The sequence below is a fragment of the Meleagris gallopavo genome, chromosome 2, assembly GCF_905368555.1.
Source record: "Meleagris gallopavo chromosome 2, MGAL_WU_HG_1.1, whole genome shotgun sequence".
Lineage (NCBI taxonomy): Eukaryota > Metazoa > Chordata > Aves > Galliformes > Phasianidae > Meleagris > Meleagris gallopavo.
Window position 1 is genome coordinate 79628818 of NC_139405.1, and position 18048 is coordinate 79646865.

At 35.1% G+C, this 18048-nt stretch overlaps 1 protein-coding gene across 6 annotated transcripts in view; it reads right to left on the bottom strand.

The window, feature by feature from the left end:
* The window catches only part of MYO6 (myosin VI), a 97912-nt gene that overhangs the window by 41384 nt on the left and 38480 nt on the right, over window positions 1–18048 (bottom strand). For all 6 annotated transcript variants that reach the window (XM_085217772.1, XM_085217771.1, XM_085217773.1 and 3 more), the window contains 8 exons: window positions 17233–17362; window positions 16397–16502; window positions 14757–14812; window positions 12521–12618; window positions 11541–11705; window positions 6250–6330; window positions 3672–3852; window positions 1931–2075 (listed from right to left, as the gene is read on the bottom strand). In XM_085217772.1, the coding sequence (XP_085073898.1) occupies window positions 1931–2075; window positions 3672–3852; window positions 6250–6330; window positions 11541–11705; window positions 12521–12618; window positions 14757–14812; window positions 16397–16502; window positions 17233–17362 (962 nt within the window). The remainder of the gene's footprint in view (window positions 1–1930; window positions 2076–3671; window positions 3853–6249; window positions 6331–11540; window positions 11706–12520; window positions 12619–14756; window positions 14813–16396; window positions 16503–17232; window positions 17363–18048) is intronic.

Sequence of the window (18048 nt, forward strand, 5' to 3'; positions counted from 1 at the left end):
ATTCTGGTAATACTGAACTAAGAAAGAAAGCAGGAAATAAGATTAGAAAGAAAAATATTTTTACCAACACAAGACACGGTCTAAAATTCCACAAGACAGGTTTTGCTAAAGAAAAACGTGTAGTAGTATACTTAAGAAAAATAAAAAATACAAATGTAAGATGGGGAATAACCAGATGAGCAGTGACTCAAAGAAATTTCAACAGTGGATCACAAGATGAATGAAGAAAAAAAGGTTAAAAAAATCTCACTCCATCATGCATTCGTGAGTGACATCCATTGCGTATGACAAATAATTGTCTGCTATAACTTCATCAGTAATATTGACAAAGGTTCTGCTGGATTAATGTATCAAAGATTGCTGTCATTGCAGGACTTGTATCTTTCTGTATGCTCAGGTTTATGAAAAGATAAAGATTTCTAAGCTTTCCATAACAGCTGGTAAGAAGGCAAGATGATAGTGATGAGGTTCTCAAATTAATAATAATTGAGGGGAAAAAAAAAACAACAACAAAAAAACAATCACTTTCCAGAAATGCACTATTGAAAGCATAATGAACAAATCCAGATGTTGAGCTTTTAACTGAAATTAGAACAATACCTCCACAGTCCTTGCTTATTAATTACCCCTGTACTGCAACTTTTTCAGTGGTAACCTCTATCAGGTTTTACCTCTTGCGTGTTCTTTCTTTCCAAGTGTAGAAAAATGAGAGATCACCAAGAACTACTTTTTTGCTCTAGCTAGAAATAAACCTCAAAGATCAGTTATTTCATGAAAACATGTTATCAGGACAGCCCACACTCATGCTGAACTGAAGATCCCTGACACTCCACAAGAGAGGTGGGCCAGCAGGGACAAGGAAGTGATTGTTCCTCTCTACTTGGCCCTCTTGAGTCCTCATCCAGAGCACTGCATCCAGATCTGGGGCCCTCAATACAGGAAAGATGTGGAGTTGTTGGAGAGGGTCCAGAAGAGGACCCGTAAGATGATCAGAGGGCTGAAGCACCTCTCCTATTAAGACAAGCTGAGGGAGCTGGGCTTTTTCAGCCTGGAGAAGAGAAGGCTGTGAGGAGACCTCATTACAGCCTTCCAGTATTTAAAAGGGTTTTATAAAAATGAGAGGAATCAACTTTTTACAAGGGTAGACAGTGACAGGACAAGGGGGAATGGTTTTAAGCTCAAGGAGGGAAGGTTTAAATAGGATGCCAGGGTGATGTTTTTTACAGAGAGAGTAGCAAGGTGCTGGAACATGCTGCCCATAGAGGTTGTACATGCTTCATCCCTGGAGGTGTTCAAGATAAGGTTGGATGGGGCCCTGGGCAATCTGATCTAGTACCAGATCTGAAGGTTGGCAGTCCTGCAGTGGCTGGGAGGCTGGAACTTTATGATCTTTTGAGTCCCTTCCAACCCAAGCCATTCTATGATTCTGTGATTCTATAAGGTACATTAACACAATAAATATAGCTTTCATAGATTAAACCTTCTAGTATAGCATGCATGAGGCTGTATTTCCGACTCAGTGAAAGCAAAGCAATCTGATTGTCCCTCTGAATCAATACAAAGCTCCCATGCACTCTTCCGATGAGTGAATGTTAATTAGTTTCCTAATTAAAACATCAATGCATTTAGCTAAACATAGAGCAGCTTTCAATTTGCTCAAAACTGCTTAGCCCAGATTCAGGTTGACAGTTCCCTTCAACTGCAGAAAAAAAAAAAAAAAAAAAAAAAGCAGCACGTATCAAGATGACACGGTCATAAAAACAAATGTAGAAGCATGCAATGCAGTTGCTCACAGCATCCATCCTAAACAGCCGCAGCGAGCTGCGGCTCGGTACACAGCTTGCTTCGCATTGTTTGTCAGCCCCTCAGAGGTTCACTGCGGCGCCCCAGCTGCCCGCCGGCTCCAGCTACCCGCCCGCCCGCCACTCACTTGATGACCGTTCCTTTGGCGCCCCCTGCCGTGGTGAGCATAACGCGCGTGGTCAGGCTGACGCGCAGGTCCTCCTCGTCCAGCCCCAGCAGCGTCGCGCAGCACTCCAGCGCCGGCTGGCTCCGCGCCTTCAGCGTGCAGCCCCCTGGCAGCAACCACCACAGCGTTAGCTTTAAATACATAGCGCCACAAGCAAGGTTTTGCCACTCTGCAAGTATTTCTGTGCATCAGATTCTGTATTTTTAGAATTTTGTTCTAAACATGCACTGTTCAGAATGAAAGAACTATCAATGAAAGAACTATCCCAAAATATTTACTTAAAGAATACTGCTCACACATGTAAGGTGAGAGTAGAACACAGTATGAATTTGCAACAAACATTTTTAAATATAAGAATTTACTCCAGAAAATGCGAGTTCAAATTTCCACATGCAGAGAAAATAACTTCTTGTGCCCTCCTTCCCTCCTCTATCCTCTGACTTTCCACACCTTCCTTTCTCCTTCTTTGTTGGTTTCCTGAAATTGCTTCTCCATTCACGTTCTCATCTCTTTCACTCTGTCCCACCTTGCCTTATCCTCATCAATCCCAAACTCCAATCTCACAGAAGGCCCAAGTATGGAAGCCGGTGTACTAGAGAGCCCATCTTTACCCCCACATCCTCTCATCTTCACAAAGGTAGCAAGATCATAAATAGAAACTGGGGAGGTTCTGATAAGACAACCTCACTATCATTAAACAGTGGGAACAGGTTTCCTACAGAAGTTGTAGGACTTCCTCCTTGGAGGTTTTCATATCTCCAAAAACAATCCTATGCTATGCCATTTGAATTCCATGTTGGCCTCAATTTGACCAGCAAATGTTGGACAACAGACAGTCTGCCACCCTTCCCCTCCAAAGGTTTCTGCAATTCTGTGGTGATTCTGCATTTGGATCAGCAGCCCCTGAATCTGCAAGACTAATATTTGTTTAATACACCTTTTCAAATGTTCTTTGGCATACCTTTACTAAAAACTTTGGACAAGCACAGTGATACGTGGAGTAGGACTAAAAGGAGCCAATCATGCTTTATCTTGCATTAGAAGATAAATACCTCCATGTTTTTGTTTATTTGTTTGTTTTTTTAAACTGTAGTCATCTTTGTAATAAGTCTAGATCAGGAGTTTGTTCAAATCTTTAGAAATCTGTGAACAACAGTTCTCAAGTTACAAAAGCCAATTTCAGTATAATAGCAAGAAAGCCCATTCCCAAAATAGAATTTTCCCCTTCCTCAGCATTCTTGCGCAGTTTGCTAGTAAGTACCAGCAACACTCATAGCAACTTGTCTTCTGAGTAAGCATCTTAAAATGATTAAGTTTACATTTACCAAAATTTTATTAGAAGCCAACAACCTAACAACTTTCACTGAAGATGGAACAGTTAAAGATTTTTCATGACATCAGCAAGAAGTTGAATTTATTTTGTATATTATTATTAAAATTAAATAACAGTTTTGAGACACAAAATGTCTCTTCTTTGTACCAAACTTTGCACAAACAATTCTTTGAACAATTTCAGTGAGAGCATTTGAAGCATAGCTATAAAACTTGACTTCAAAACGGGATAATTTAAGGCTGAATTACCCTTTAATAGAAGACAGCATTCTAAAGCAATAACTGACATGAAAAGGACTCGTCTATAATCAAGAGTTATTTTCACTATTTTTTTTTTTTTTTACAGAAAACAATTTGCGTTTCTTCTAACCTGAAGTGCTTCCAGCTTCCTCAAAATCAATATTTCCAAGGTGAAGGACACCAGCCACTACTCGAAAAAGGTCAAGTTTTTCTGCATCATCCAGTCCAATCTTTTTCATTGCTGTGCACATTCTGTTGAAGTCTCCATGATCATCTAAGAGCGGATCCTTCAAGGAACCTGCCTTAAGATACTATAAAGCAACAAGATGGAACAACAACAAAAAAATCAGCATGAGATTTTAAAATATATGTAAACAATTATTTCCAGGCAAGAATAAACCATAACAAAAAACATTAAAAGCATGCAAAACCCAAACTAAATACAGATTAGAGCTCTTCATACACTACGTGTTTTGGAAGAACCCTAATTTGTTTTCATTTGTTGATACTTCAGAGCATGAGCCTTAAAACTTTAGTCTGTCTTCAGAAAGAAAATTCTGGGGAGTTTAATAATGAAGGACAGGAAAATAGAGGATGGTCATTGGTGGAAAGGGAAATGTTTGACTCAAGGAGCTTTAAAAATACTTCTAAAAGTATCTAAGCAGATTCATTTAGAGAAATAACTTGTTTATGTTTGCTAATGAAAGAGAAATAGTAAAGTTGTTAGAAGTATCCTACTGGCTAAATGAATAGCAGCTAGGTTTTAAAATGTCAATTTCACATTATGCTGACAGTATTTCCTATTTTAAATACATCAGAACTAATTTTAATAATTGTTTTAAATAGTAGTGAAACATCCACATGCAATCAAGAAGCTAACTGAACATGCATTAACTCATTTGAGTTTTCACAATTACTTGAAAATGTTTTCAACTAAGAAGAATTAATAATTTAAGTAGAAGCTTTGTTAATGCCAAATAAGCTAACAGGTATATCAAAAGAAAACACCACATGCATCTGAAAAATTCACTTCACACAACATTTAGACACATTGATAAAATTAATCTACATGTTTTAATTATGTAAAATGATCACCTCATCTTCCTGATAAGGAAAACACAAAAATAATTTAAGTATTAATCAACTATTCCAGCTATTTTTATTAAAATAAACAATATTTGTCATTAAATGACAGCAAGTATCAATATCTGATTTCAAAAACTAACTAAACAATACAATGTATTTCCTGCTTAAGTGGCTAGATTAAGTTTTTAAATAACTGAAATTTGAACCTATATTGCTTCTTCAAATTGACATCACTGCAATATACAGGCATTATAGCATCATATGTTCCACTATTAAATGGTCAATACCTATTTTCAGAATTACTCTACAAGATTGTTATAGTTTTAAACAAACACTTCTTCCAAATTAAGTACTTTAGAGACATATTTCATGACAGAACACCAATCTCATCTGGAACCGGACTGTACAAGTCCGTCTTCAAGCAGCAATAATCGCTGAATGGTATTATTTTATGTCTCCATAAATTGTCAGCTTCACAACAAATCTTCATTTAAGGCAAATTAGGCAAACTGTGGCAAAATCTCCCAACCACCTCTTAGACTACACACTTGAAAAGTTAAATATCTACCAGCTTTGTGCTTCACACTATTATCAAATCAATACTTCTGTATCTCACACTCTGTCATCCCTGATTACAGAAAATAGCCTGCATTGAAGAAAAAGAAATTGGCATTACGTGCACAACATTGCAACATATAAACGCTAGAAACCCAGAAGCAGACTTCACAATGTTGACTTAAGCAAGGGAAGCATCTGTACTGTCTTTTTCACAGCTTTATGCACAAGCTATGTGCAAGCTGAAACCAAAGGGTAAAAGAGACTGCATGGTCACATGGGGAGAGAAACTCTTGAGCCAGCTTCCACACGTAACTTCCTCTGTTACTGAATGACATCTATGGGTATCTTTAAGCAAACTGTTATCTTCCAGCTATACAAATAGAAAATTTCTTATTTTAGGTTTGAACGGATGAAAAGTGCTTTAGAGTAGAATTATAACAAAGCATTTAGACTACGTCCAATTCACATATATGATTAAATGAGATTAATTTCTTTAAGTGTCCTCAGGCAAACAAGCTCAAAAAGATTACTCGATTTTTAAAAATGTAACAGGAGATGAGAACACTTTTTTTTCTCCTGCTCCACATTCCACCCTTCTCCTCCATGAAATGCCACCTTCTGTATGTAACAGTCCATAGCAAGGGACAACAAATAAAAGCAGTGTACTAGGAAGGGGTATATACTTAAAAATGCAGACAGTAAAAATCGTTTCAGAAGAAAAATACAATTTCTGAACCATTCCTAACAGTATCCATGTTTTGAAAGAAAATGAGAAAAAAATCATGGGTCACTTTTTTGTTTTCTGTGGAAGACATGCTGCATCATTAACTGTTGTATCATTGTAAGAATGAGAAGCAAACGATTTTATGTAGTGTTCCATTTAGAATTTTAAGATGCACATTAACATACACTTGTAGGACTAAATTCCAAAAAACTTTAGCAGTACACATTTAGACCTATAAAGATGTGTAAAATGAACGTTTCATTCCACATTGTAAAACTTTGATAATTCTCAGCTCTATCTAAATTAGTTAACATAAATTCACTGAAGATACAAAACATACCTCAGGACTCTTGCGATTTTGCAAAATCTGCTTGTCTGTTTCTTTGGTAGCAAAGTACCTCGTGCAGCCTCGATTTAGATACTGTGACAATAAAAAAGAAGAAATGCACACAAAGACAGGAGTGAGGAAAACATGCTATCATTTATGGCTTGTTTCGCATAGTTTCTTTCTATCATATAGCAACAATGCTATAGCTATTCAAAAATTTTTCAAGGAATGAACTCTATTTAATATATATACAAAATAAGAGAAGTGCAACAGTAACAAATTATTACTCTAATGCAATAGAGAATGGTATTACATAAAAGACAACTGAAAACCAGGAACCAAGAAAATACATTTCCTGGCCCGTTTGTAATATCTAATTTTACCTCACCAAAAATCATATGCAACATCAGATAAGATTCACAGTAATCTTTGTTTTCAGCGACATAGAAGTTTTATATAGTACAGTGAGGTGGTAAGAGAGGAAAGTTCAAAGGAGCTGTGATAGTATCTATAGCGTACTTTTATGGTCATTTTTCCTCACCAGTAATATATTTCTATAATTGACAAGAAACTGTTTGAAGTTAGCTTGCTGCTGGAATACTGGAATATTCTCTACATCAGCAAATAAGAATGCAAAGCATGCTGCATTTTGAATACAACAATATATCCCTGTACTTCAGTATTACTGAAGAGATCCTAGAAAATGAGGGTGGAATGTAAAAAAAGGTCATGCTCAACAGACTGAAAAAATGAACCAGCATGGAATCCAGTAATTACCTGCGTTGGAGATATTTGATCACAAGATAGTAGCTTTCATTTGAAAGCTAAAAATTCATGTACATTTAAATCTGAGATAAATTATATTTTTAAGGCATGCAAATACATACCCATGAATATAACATGTAACATCTAAATATCATTTAGATTTATTTTCTTTAAAAAATAAAAATAAACTGCCCATGTCTTTGAAGTTTAACATTCCACTATAACTTCAGTGACCCAAACCCAAAATAATGCAACCTGAATTCTCTTTTGGCTATCAGGATCTGAAAAAAAATCAGCTTCTCATATTCATCAGCTATGCTCCCCGTGCAGATTTACTGCACAGCTTTACTTACAAAGCCACATGGTGCTGACAAAGCTACCTTGACCAATAACGTTCAGCACCTAGTGACTTTGAATCTCTGAAAACTTCTGCAAGGAAACCCAGAATATGAGCAACAAGGATGGCATGCTTTTGTGCACATGCATTCAGTGAAGGAGCAGGTAAGGGCAAAGAGAATAACCTACAATTCTTTATAGTCCTTTGCCTAGTAAATTCAGGGGAAAGATGATCTAATGGAGAGGCATCCCCCATGAGCATTGCTGAAATCCAGGTAAATAGTTCAGGCTGGTAAGCCCAAAGCAATTGTCGTGGATCTATCCCCAGAGCAAGCAAGCACTAGCAGCAAGACAGCCAAATGATAGGGAGGAGATGACAACAGATCACTTAAGTCAAGGGGAGGCATGGCAGGTGAGGAAACAAAAGAGAACTGAATCATCCTTTGTCTTTTAATACTGCTTCACTTCTATGTAAAGTGGGAATCACCTTGGATTTGTGTTGGTCTTATTTTCAGGTTAAGAGAAAGCAGGCATTGAGTAAAACATGCTTGTGTCATAGGACCCTCACTGGTCCTAAATCAGACTTTGACTTGATAATCTACAAGCCACGTGCAAACTAAAACCAATGTAAAAATACGTCTTCAGGATGGCATTTTCTAAGCAATCTATTTAAGAATATAATCTTCTCCTTGAAGTTGCTTTTTATTGTGGTTTTTTTTTGTCAAGCCTCCAAAAGATTAACATTAATATCTAAACATTAATCAAACACCATATGCTGGTTAGCATAGTATCTTTATCTATGAATAGAAGTTTGATAGATGATGTTTCCTCAGTAATTTGAAAAAGACAGACATGCAGTCAGCAAAAAATGCAGTGAAAAAGTAACTCAGGCATTTTTATTCAGTCACATTTTATGACAGATATCTGGAAAAGTAAATGAGTGAAGAACATAGAAAAAATATCTCATAGAAAAGTAAGAGATTTAGGAAGAAATTTTACCTTTAATATTCTTTTCCTAAAAATCTCCTATAAAGTGTTATTTCATGAATATATAGTACAATATGACCAATAATTTTAAAGTATATTTATATTAATTTGCATACAAAGATGCGTAAATACTGAGAAAGTGATCATAAATTTCCTTTTGACTAAACATAGTCAACTTCAGAAGGTGAAAAAGAAATGCTATATTTGTTAACATCTAATATGCAGAGCAGACCTTTCACATGTAGCAAGGAGCACAGGACTCATATACTAACTTCTAGAGAAGTAACAAATATTCCCAACAGAAATGAGAGTACCTGTTGCAAATTTAGTAGGAGTCCAAAAAATGATATTCAAGTCTGATAAGGCAGGTGTCACTGTAAGCTCTTTAGAGATGGAACAAGCACAGTGAGTGCCTTCTGTACAGGCATCCATGTTGTTCAGTACTGTACTGCACCAGCCTGATTTTAAGCAGGTTATAAGTGCGACCTTGATATCTACAATATCATGTAGTCTCATGAGCAGAGCTTTTGATTAAAACATTCCCAAGAGAGGGCATGTAGCATATTCAGTTACAGAATTAAAAATCTATTAACTACAAGAAATATGTATTAATGAAAAAGAGACTACTCAAAAATATTCATTTAATAAGTTGCTGAAGGTTTTTGCTTTAAAAAAATGCAATATTCTATATTCTATGTAACAATTGGACAATAAAGTTCTGGCTTTTAGGGAGTAAGACTGTCTAGTACAAAATGGATTATATGAAACTATCTTAGGTCTCACCTACATAACTACTACTTGGTTCAAAAGTATCAGGAACTTTGAATCCTTAAGGCTTCTGGCTTCGTAATGAATTTTACAAAGTACAGAAGACACCGGGTAAAGTTACAGATAAACACAATTCAACAAGCTTTATTTAAAAAAATCAAGTCATAGAAACAAAAAAAAACTATCAATGTAGTAGCATAATGCTTTGTTAGCAGTACTCCTCAACCCACTTAAGCCAGTAAGTGGGTCAATTAATTTTCATCCTTCTAATTCTACATGCTATCCAGGCTTGTGTTATACAGATCTTACAAGCACTGTGCAGCAATTTTCTCTGAGTACTTTAGAAGTGCTCAGTTCTGTTTCAGTGACATTCCAAGTCATGCATATCCCAAGAAACAACAGAGAGATGGAGACAAGTGACAGAACACGAGCAAACTAACATGTCTAGCAGCATGATTTGCTTTGTCAATATTTTTCTTTTCAACACAAGCCAACAAAGCACATGATGATATCTGTATATATTACAGTTCATGTGTATTCTCAAAAGGAAAAAACCTAATATCTTTATAAATCAATAACAAAATCACAAGAATGAGTGACTGAAGTCTTCACCTTAGAAGTAAAATCAGTGATAGCATTCTAAAATGAGGAAAGGCTTAGAAGTACCCCAAAAAGGAAGAAAGCAGCTTGCTTTGATGGGAAACAAATGGGGGGGAGGAGTGGAAATCAAGAAAACAATGAGAAACAATTATATAGTTGCACTGTTTGCATGCCAGTACAACATTATTAGTTCATCAAGAAAAAAAAAGACTGCAATAATCAAAGAGTAAAACACTGAAAATCAAATGAGAATTTAAAAATAAAGGAAGTAGGGTTGGAATCACACAAACAGAATACAGCAGCAAGGATTTTTGACTGGGAAGAAGGAAAAGAAATCAAAGGAAATCATATAATTTGTCAATTGCTTTTGAAAATAATTCAGTGACATTCTGCAGAAAGAGAAGCAAAGAAGAAAGAAGGAAAGCTGGAACAAAAAATTAAATTGAGGTAGTAAAACTATTTAGTGAAAGATGGGAGGAAAACTATGCCAAAATGTAATGATAGCACAGAAAACCAGCATGCTTGTGGGATTTCTGCTGGAAACGTAACACTCAATCTGGGTTAGTCAGGCAAAACCACATGATTTTGGGAAAGGGAAAAAAATGTCAAAAATAAAGCATGGGGAGAAGAAGTGAGGACAGTAAACAAATTAAAAGAACGGCCACACTGGTTTGAATTAAAAGGTCAATACATACTATCCAATATCTCATCTTCAACCATGACCTGTATTTCACCCAAAGATTTTACTGTTCCTTTCTGAGCTGACAAAACAGCACACAATTTACAAACATGGCAACATAACACACCATTTCACTCTTTTACATTCCTGGTATTTCTTGAAATTCTACTCTTGCCATTTCTCTGACACTGAATATTAAGCTAACATTTTTAAAGAAGTACACGGAATTATTCCTTCCTGTTTAAGTGCATTTTCATGTAGGTACTGTTAAGAACACTATAGTCAGCACTGACTGTATTTGTATTTTATTTCCTGTTCCACAGCTGAGTGACTGAACCAGTAAATTGTTGAAAGACAGCAAAAACCCAGAAAAAAATAAATAGTCCTCAGGAAAGAATTAGCAGATGAAAAACATAAGGAAAAGCATGCTTAATAAAGAGAAGTAATCCTGGGCAGAAGAGGTGAGCATGAACTTCAGGTTAAATGGAGATAAAAGTGCAAGTTTTCAGCCTACTGGATAAGCGAGTCTTATCATACAACCTGGAGTGACCAAGATAGTATGAAGAGGGAAACAGGGAAACTGGGGAAATACTAATGACGAATCTAGACATTAGAAAAAGACAGAAACAGGACACGACGACATAGGAAAGAGAAGGGATATGAAAGTATACAAATTTCAGCAGAGAAGTACAACCACTTTATCACCATGATCTGATCCTTAGTAGGAAGTGTGAAGTAATATTTGAAGGATACAATCTCAGGACAGAAATATCAGGTCTTCCTTAATGCATGGTTGGAAGAGGAAGAAATAAAAGCAGTTTTCATGAAGATCCCACAGAACAGTTGGGTCACAATCAAAAATTTGCACTTCCCACCTCAAGAAAAGCCAACAGCAAAATTACGAGCAACTGGGTATGCAATGGTACCTTACTGGAAAAAGCAAAGATTCTTCAGTTATTAAAACACAGAGGAGAACTATAGGAAGCTTTCAATAAGAACAAAATGGCTAACAGTCCTATGCCCAGATCAAATAGATTTTCATTTTCTGAATTTTGTAGCAGAAAAGAGTTTATCAAAGATAATAAACAGATAGTTTAATAAGATCTAAAGGAGACGTCCCTGTATGGCAGCGACGTAAAGCTTTACAACTACTGACTCCAATACTTACTCTGAAACTGTCAGGAGAGCTTAGATACAGTTTTTCTCTAATGTCTTCTGGAGCACCTGCACAAAGCCTGTAAAAGATATGATAATTCCTCTCTTCTTTGCCTTGCACACAGATCCGAGATTTCTCCAGAAGATAATGTGATACAAATCCACCAACCACCGAGTTCTAGGAGGAAGAAATATTTTTCTGATTATTTGAATGTTTTTTGATTACTTGTGTGAGAGCTTTTCAATTTACAATTGTCTGATCGAGTCTATTTCAACTGACACTGCCCCAAAGCTTAAAATATATATTTTAACTAATAGATACCAAGCCTAAAAATAAGAAAGTTTCTTCTACCATAAGTTCTCCTCAGTGAAGTTGTACTTCACTGTACATTTCTCTTACCAAAAGGCTCTACTTCATAACCACAAGCAGAAATCCTACGTGCATATGCTTAAGCTATCGTAGCTAAACTACATTCAAAGAAAAATCTTCATAGGCTACACAGTGAGTAGTACTTCTGACCAAAAAAAAAAAAAAAAAAAAAAAAAAAAAATCAATTTTAAGGCTTTTTTCACATACATAATATTAATGTGAAGTCTTAAAATTTCATACAAATACATAAACATCAGAAATTCATATAAAATATTAAAGCATTAAAATAAATTTATAACAACTGATATATATATATACGCAATTCACGCCTGTTTGTGAATTAAAGGAATGCATAAAAGCTTAAGAGCAATTAAGTTATTCTTCAGTTTGCCTTTTCCCTTTGTGTGATGTTTGGATGGAAGCAATTTTCCCACTGATTTGACACACTGTTTTCCAGCAGTGACACAGTACTGTGGCTTTCCTTTCATGATGATAAATACAAATCAAATAGGGAAAGCAAGTAAGTATTTAGTGTGAGATAAGTCTATTTAACCTACTTCCAATCTAACATTTTCATTCTGTAGCAAAAATCATCACTATTATCTGTATCAAAACTCCAGTACCTTTTCATTGAAGTGAATTTCCACAAATTTTCCAAAACGACTGCTGTTGTTGTTACGAATAGTCTTTGCATTTCCAAAGGCTTCCAATAATGGATTTGCTGATTATAAAAAATAAATATTTAAAAAAGTGTTAAAATGTGATAGATGAAGTACTAGTAGGAAAGGGAAAAATAAGTTCATACTAATTATTCAGATAATTTATTGAGAATAAGGTGTGAAAATTAAAGGAAAAATATTACCTATTATAAATAACTGATTTTGCAAATTGTACTGGATATACAGTGGTGGAATTTACAACGAAGTGTTTAAATGTCATATAACACTGCAAAATAATTGAAATTCAGAGACGATCACCAAAAATGATTCAGTGGTGTACTTCTAACAGCAAGCAGATGAATAAATGATACACAAACTATAAGATACAATACACAATTTGACATTTCCCAATGAGTTGTTGGTCATAAAATCTAAGCTACCCATTTATCCCATCGACCAAAATGTCACTGAAATGTCATGCACATATTAGATATATATTTTCCTAATCAATTTTTATATATATATATATTATATTGTCTAATATATATATATATTAGAACAGCTGTTCTCAAAACCACCTTAAAAGTGCCCTTTCAGATTAGCTTCAGATTAAATGAATGAGAGATTTTATTTTTTTTTTACTGGCTGCAGTTTTCAAGCATCTTAAAGAAAAACCCATACAGAAAGAGCTGCAGCAATCTAATGCTTGCTTTATATTTATACAAGTCATGCATGGTTTAAGCAGTTTGAAAATGCTTAGTAGTTTTGAAAAACAAGGCTACCGACTGTACTTTGATAACTCTGAAGATAAAAGAAAATCAGATTACTGAATTGCACTGACAACAAACCAAAAAAATCTGTGGGATATTTGAAGGCTTTCAACTAAAAAAACATGCATTGGAAATTACGTGAGCAGAAACTCAGGTTTAAAACCGACAACCATCTACAAATCTATTCCTACAATTGAACTGTGAAGGAATAACTACAGTGGTCAGATAAATTAGAAATGATAATACATTATTTGGTAGGACACCAGCATTAAATTCTTTGGTTTGGGGTTTTTGCTTTGTTTTTAAAGCATAAGCTTTTAGCATTTGCAAGAAAATCCAAGTCTCACTTTCATAACCATCTTACTAAGAGGCCCTGGTAACTGTTCAGGTATCCAGATACTTTACCTATTAATAGATTTGAAGAATGGCTTATGAATTTAAGAAATTTACAGGAGTTCTTTCAGTAGGATTAAGGTTCCTCTATTAACACAGGTGCTTTAAGAACATTCATTAAAACTGTGCTTCACAAAATTTAATTCATGCATCAGATGCTGATTAAAAAAACCAAAAACACTGAACAAATAACTTTTCTCAAAATATCTACAAGTACCAATTAATTCTCCACCCCTTGGGCCACTTTTAAGTTCCTTCAGCACACAGTGAATTTCACTAAGGACCTGGTTTAAATAAACCTACAGTAATAACAGACTAAAGTAGTACATCTCTTGAGTGATCCTGTGACTCAAAGTATGTAAACAGAAATACTTAGTTTAAGAAAAAGACACTAAGAGTAATGAAATTCTGAAATAAATCTTCAAGAAAAGAAGACTGAAGCTTTTTCAAAGTGGTTGGTTTTTGAGATGTGTGTTTCTTCTCAAAGTTATTTCCAGGTTAATCAGGAATTCCATGCAACATTGAAAAGGGTCAACCAAATAACCATAAAGAAAAAAAGTCTCTTTTGACCTTGTTTGTGAGTCTATTATAAAGACAGACACAAGAAAGTGTTAATCCAAATGATATGCCTTATGGCAAAAAACACGAACAACTCTGAACTATATGATAAACCTCTCTCCTTTATCTGACTTTGAGAACTTCATAATGAGAAGAAGGAATTACATCTTTCTAATAATAACAGGTATTAATGAGAATGCAATCTTAGCCTTGTGGATTAAGGCAACATAAAATCCAGCAATGGCTACACAACAACTCAAACTCCACATCAAGGACTGCGTGACCCTATATTAAATAAAAGTGAAGCAAATCATAAATAAAAAAAAAACCTAAAATCATAAATAAACTACCTAAATTACTCCACAGGAAGTCTGATAGTATTTTCATCCTAGTTGCCATTTACTGACACTTCAAATTCAAAAAGAATTTTAAAAAATATTATAATTGAACCTTAAATTAAATTAGGTAAAATTCAATACCTTCTACAATTCTGTCATCAATATCTTGGCCAGTACCGTAGGACTCGGTCAAATATCTGTAAAGCAAGACAAATACAAGTAAATTACTGAATTTTCCCATGTGTTTCCTAAGTTAAACACAAGTTCCATGCATACACCTTCAGCATTCACAGCCATCAACGTTAATAAAATGCCAAAGTGTAGATGGTAATATAGGAAATTGCAATGCATAAGTAAAATAAGAGTCAATTTAGCAACTGAAGAAAGAATTGAAAACAAATCCAAAACTTAAGTTGCACCTCTTTTTCTGCTCCCCTACTCCCAGCTCTCAAGTACAGGGCATAACTCTTGGAAATTTACAACTAAATCTGGGACACATTATAAGCTGTTCTTGAAATAGAACCTTCTAAAACAGTTCAGGAACATTAACAGAGCTATATTACTACCTTTTGCCTCCTGATGAGTACACAAGGAAAAAGCCTTCCTGTTTTAAAAACTCAATGATATTTTGTACACACACTATGTGAGGGCAGTGGCAGAGAGATGCAGCAGTGTTGACATTTGCCTGCCACGTAATCAGAACTTCCTCTGATGAGAAGCAGAAGAATAACATCCTTTGAGGATATTCCTCGGGGGATGTTCTCCCAGTGCGTGCTGTGTTTTGTGGGTTTTTTAAGCAGGACCAAAGTTGTGAGCCATATTCTGTCAGGACCTTGCTGCAACTCCTACAGTTCTCCAGTAAAGTTTGCAAAGGGGCAGAGAACAGTGTGATGGACAGATGGACAGCCATGATGATTCTTCCTGGGATATAAAAGATAATACCACTACCATATATATGACGCCAGGAGAAAGGCAACTAAAGATTTACACAGGAAAATAAGGCAAGGAGAGGACAGAATGAATTTAAACTGCCTGCACTATGCTTTCCTAGATAGTCAGGCCACTTGTATTCTAGTTGAATTTAATGGAGCATTACTCTCCAGTTATAGTGTTCCAGAACGACATAAATCAGTTAAAGTAGGACACAAATATGGTCAAGATTATTTAAAACATTTAAGAGGAAGGCTGATCAGCAATATGACCTCCACACAGTTTAATGTCCTTGATTCAGCATCTTGCATACATGAACATCAATAAATAAATAAATAAATCCCATTATTTAGTATTTATTCAGCAAATTAGGGTAGAAATATAATTGCAATTGTCTCAGCAATTAAGAGTTAAAAATTATGGGTCATCAAGCAAACTGAAGAAACAGAGAACAGGGAAAACAGATAATTGCACACTTATGGTAGAAACAAGTGTGTCTCACAAGACACAGTTAAAAAGCCTAGTTTCCATTTTATCAACGACAATACCAGACACAATACCCAAACAACTGCATTATAAACCATAATAACTATATGATGCCAATACAAGTGAGTTAAGGCTTCTGTAAACGTACAGCCATTGCCATATGTTCCATATGCTATCATGTCAGCATTTAAGTTTAACTCTATGAATCTCATGAACTAAAGTGTATGTAGAAGCATACACGCAACCTTCTGAATCAAGACTTAATGCTGTGCTACTGAGTACCTGATAATTAGCTCTGTCTGTATTTCAAACAAACACATCAAAACAAGAGATTCATTGAATAACTTTGGTTCAAAATTACAAACCTCAAAACAAATTTAGTGTTTTCTGTCTTGCCAGCTCCAGATTCTCCAGAAACTATGATGGACTGACTCATCTTGAGTACTTTCATATCACGGTATGCTTTATCAGCTTAAATGAAAGAATACATGAAACATGACAAATTATGCTTGCAACTCTCTTGAAAATTTAAATAAAAACTAGCCACAATATAAACACGCAAATTCAGCATTTTCAAAAAAATCTTTACAATTGAGTGTATTACATTTTATTGAAGTTTCTCTTTGAATTACGTGATTGCTGTCCACCCTCTAACACCAACACGTGACAGCTTGGAGTCTTTGATAGCAAAAGTTTACCAAACTCAGATAGGACAAAGTAAAATAAAAAACATCCACCTGGAATTGAACATTTTCAGTTAAATGTGTTCACAAAACCAATTTTCCTTTAACGTATTTTTAAATGCACAATGTGACAAATCTTTTCTTAAGCACAGTTATATTTGTAATCAGGTTTATACCAATAATAATACTTAAGTGTTTTTCTGTCTATAAAATAATGTGATTTGGCAATGTAGTGAAAGAAAAATGCAATCACTATATTTTGCCAGTTTTATGTCATTCTTCATTTTTAAAATGTGATTATATTAAAACTGTTCAGACATAAAACACTGGAGGAACAGAACAGTCATAAATAGTTGCCAAAAGTCTTCGAACTGTATATCAAGGTGGTGAAAATTTGCAATTTTAGCCACCATGTTTTATTTGTAATAGCTCACAGTAATTGAATCAAAGGTGCAATTTATATACAACTACAATTTAGTGCTTGCTTTGTAAAAGACAAAATCAGACTCAGTACATACCAATAGCAAAGACATGTGGTGGCAATGTCCCAAGTGATCTACCCTGGTACTTTTTAATAGCATCTGAAGAATAGAACTTAGGTATATCAAAATATGGATTCACTGCAATAAGAATGTTGGCTACATACGTCTGTGAAGAAAAGAATTAACAGCAAACTATTAGCTAGTATCCAACCAAAGTGGTTAGCAGCAATTTTCTATAATTATTGAAGAGTAAAGTCGAAGTACAGCAATTAGATTTGCAATTTTCTCCAGCTAATGCAGATAAAAGAAGAGATATGTTTTCAGAGTTCTTCAAATTATCTTTCCAGGACTTCTGTGAAAAAGCACTTCTCAGGAGAATTTCCAACCACTGAGCTGTGCAGCATGTCCCGAATTTGACCTTTGCCTCTCTCCTTTAAAACGATTTCCTACTGTACATGTTTCTGGATCAGGGATAAGGCATCACGACTTCCTCTTCTAAAGCAAAAAAGTAAGCTTTTGGCTAGCATAATGCGGTCTTCTCCAATGAGGACAATAATTTTTCAATATCAAATGGAAGCAACTCAGCAGGAAGGACTGACAGAATAGTGCCTGGGAAATCGCTCAAGCCAGGCAATAAAAGCATTCAGCTGAAAGAAATTAGCTACAGCCGCTTCCAAAGTGAGAAATACAGAATACAAATGCTTTGTAATTGACAAAGAACTTGGGGGGAAAGGCTGCTTTTTACTTTTCCATCTGAAAAATCTTTTATACTTTCATTTTAATGATCAGATCACATACAAGTATGGCCTGATGTCTGAGACATAGAAAAAAACAGATTAGTGGGAAAAGGTA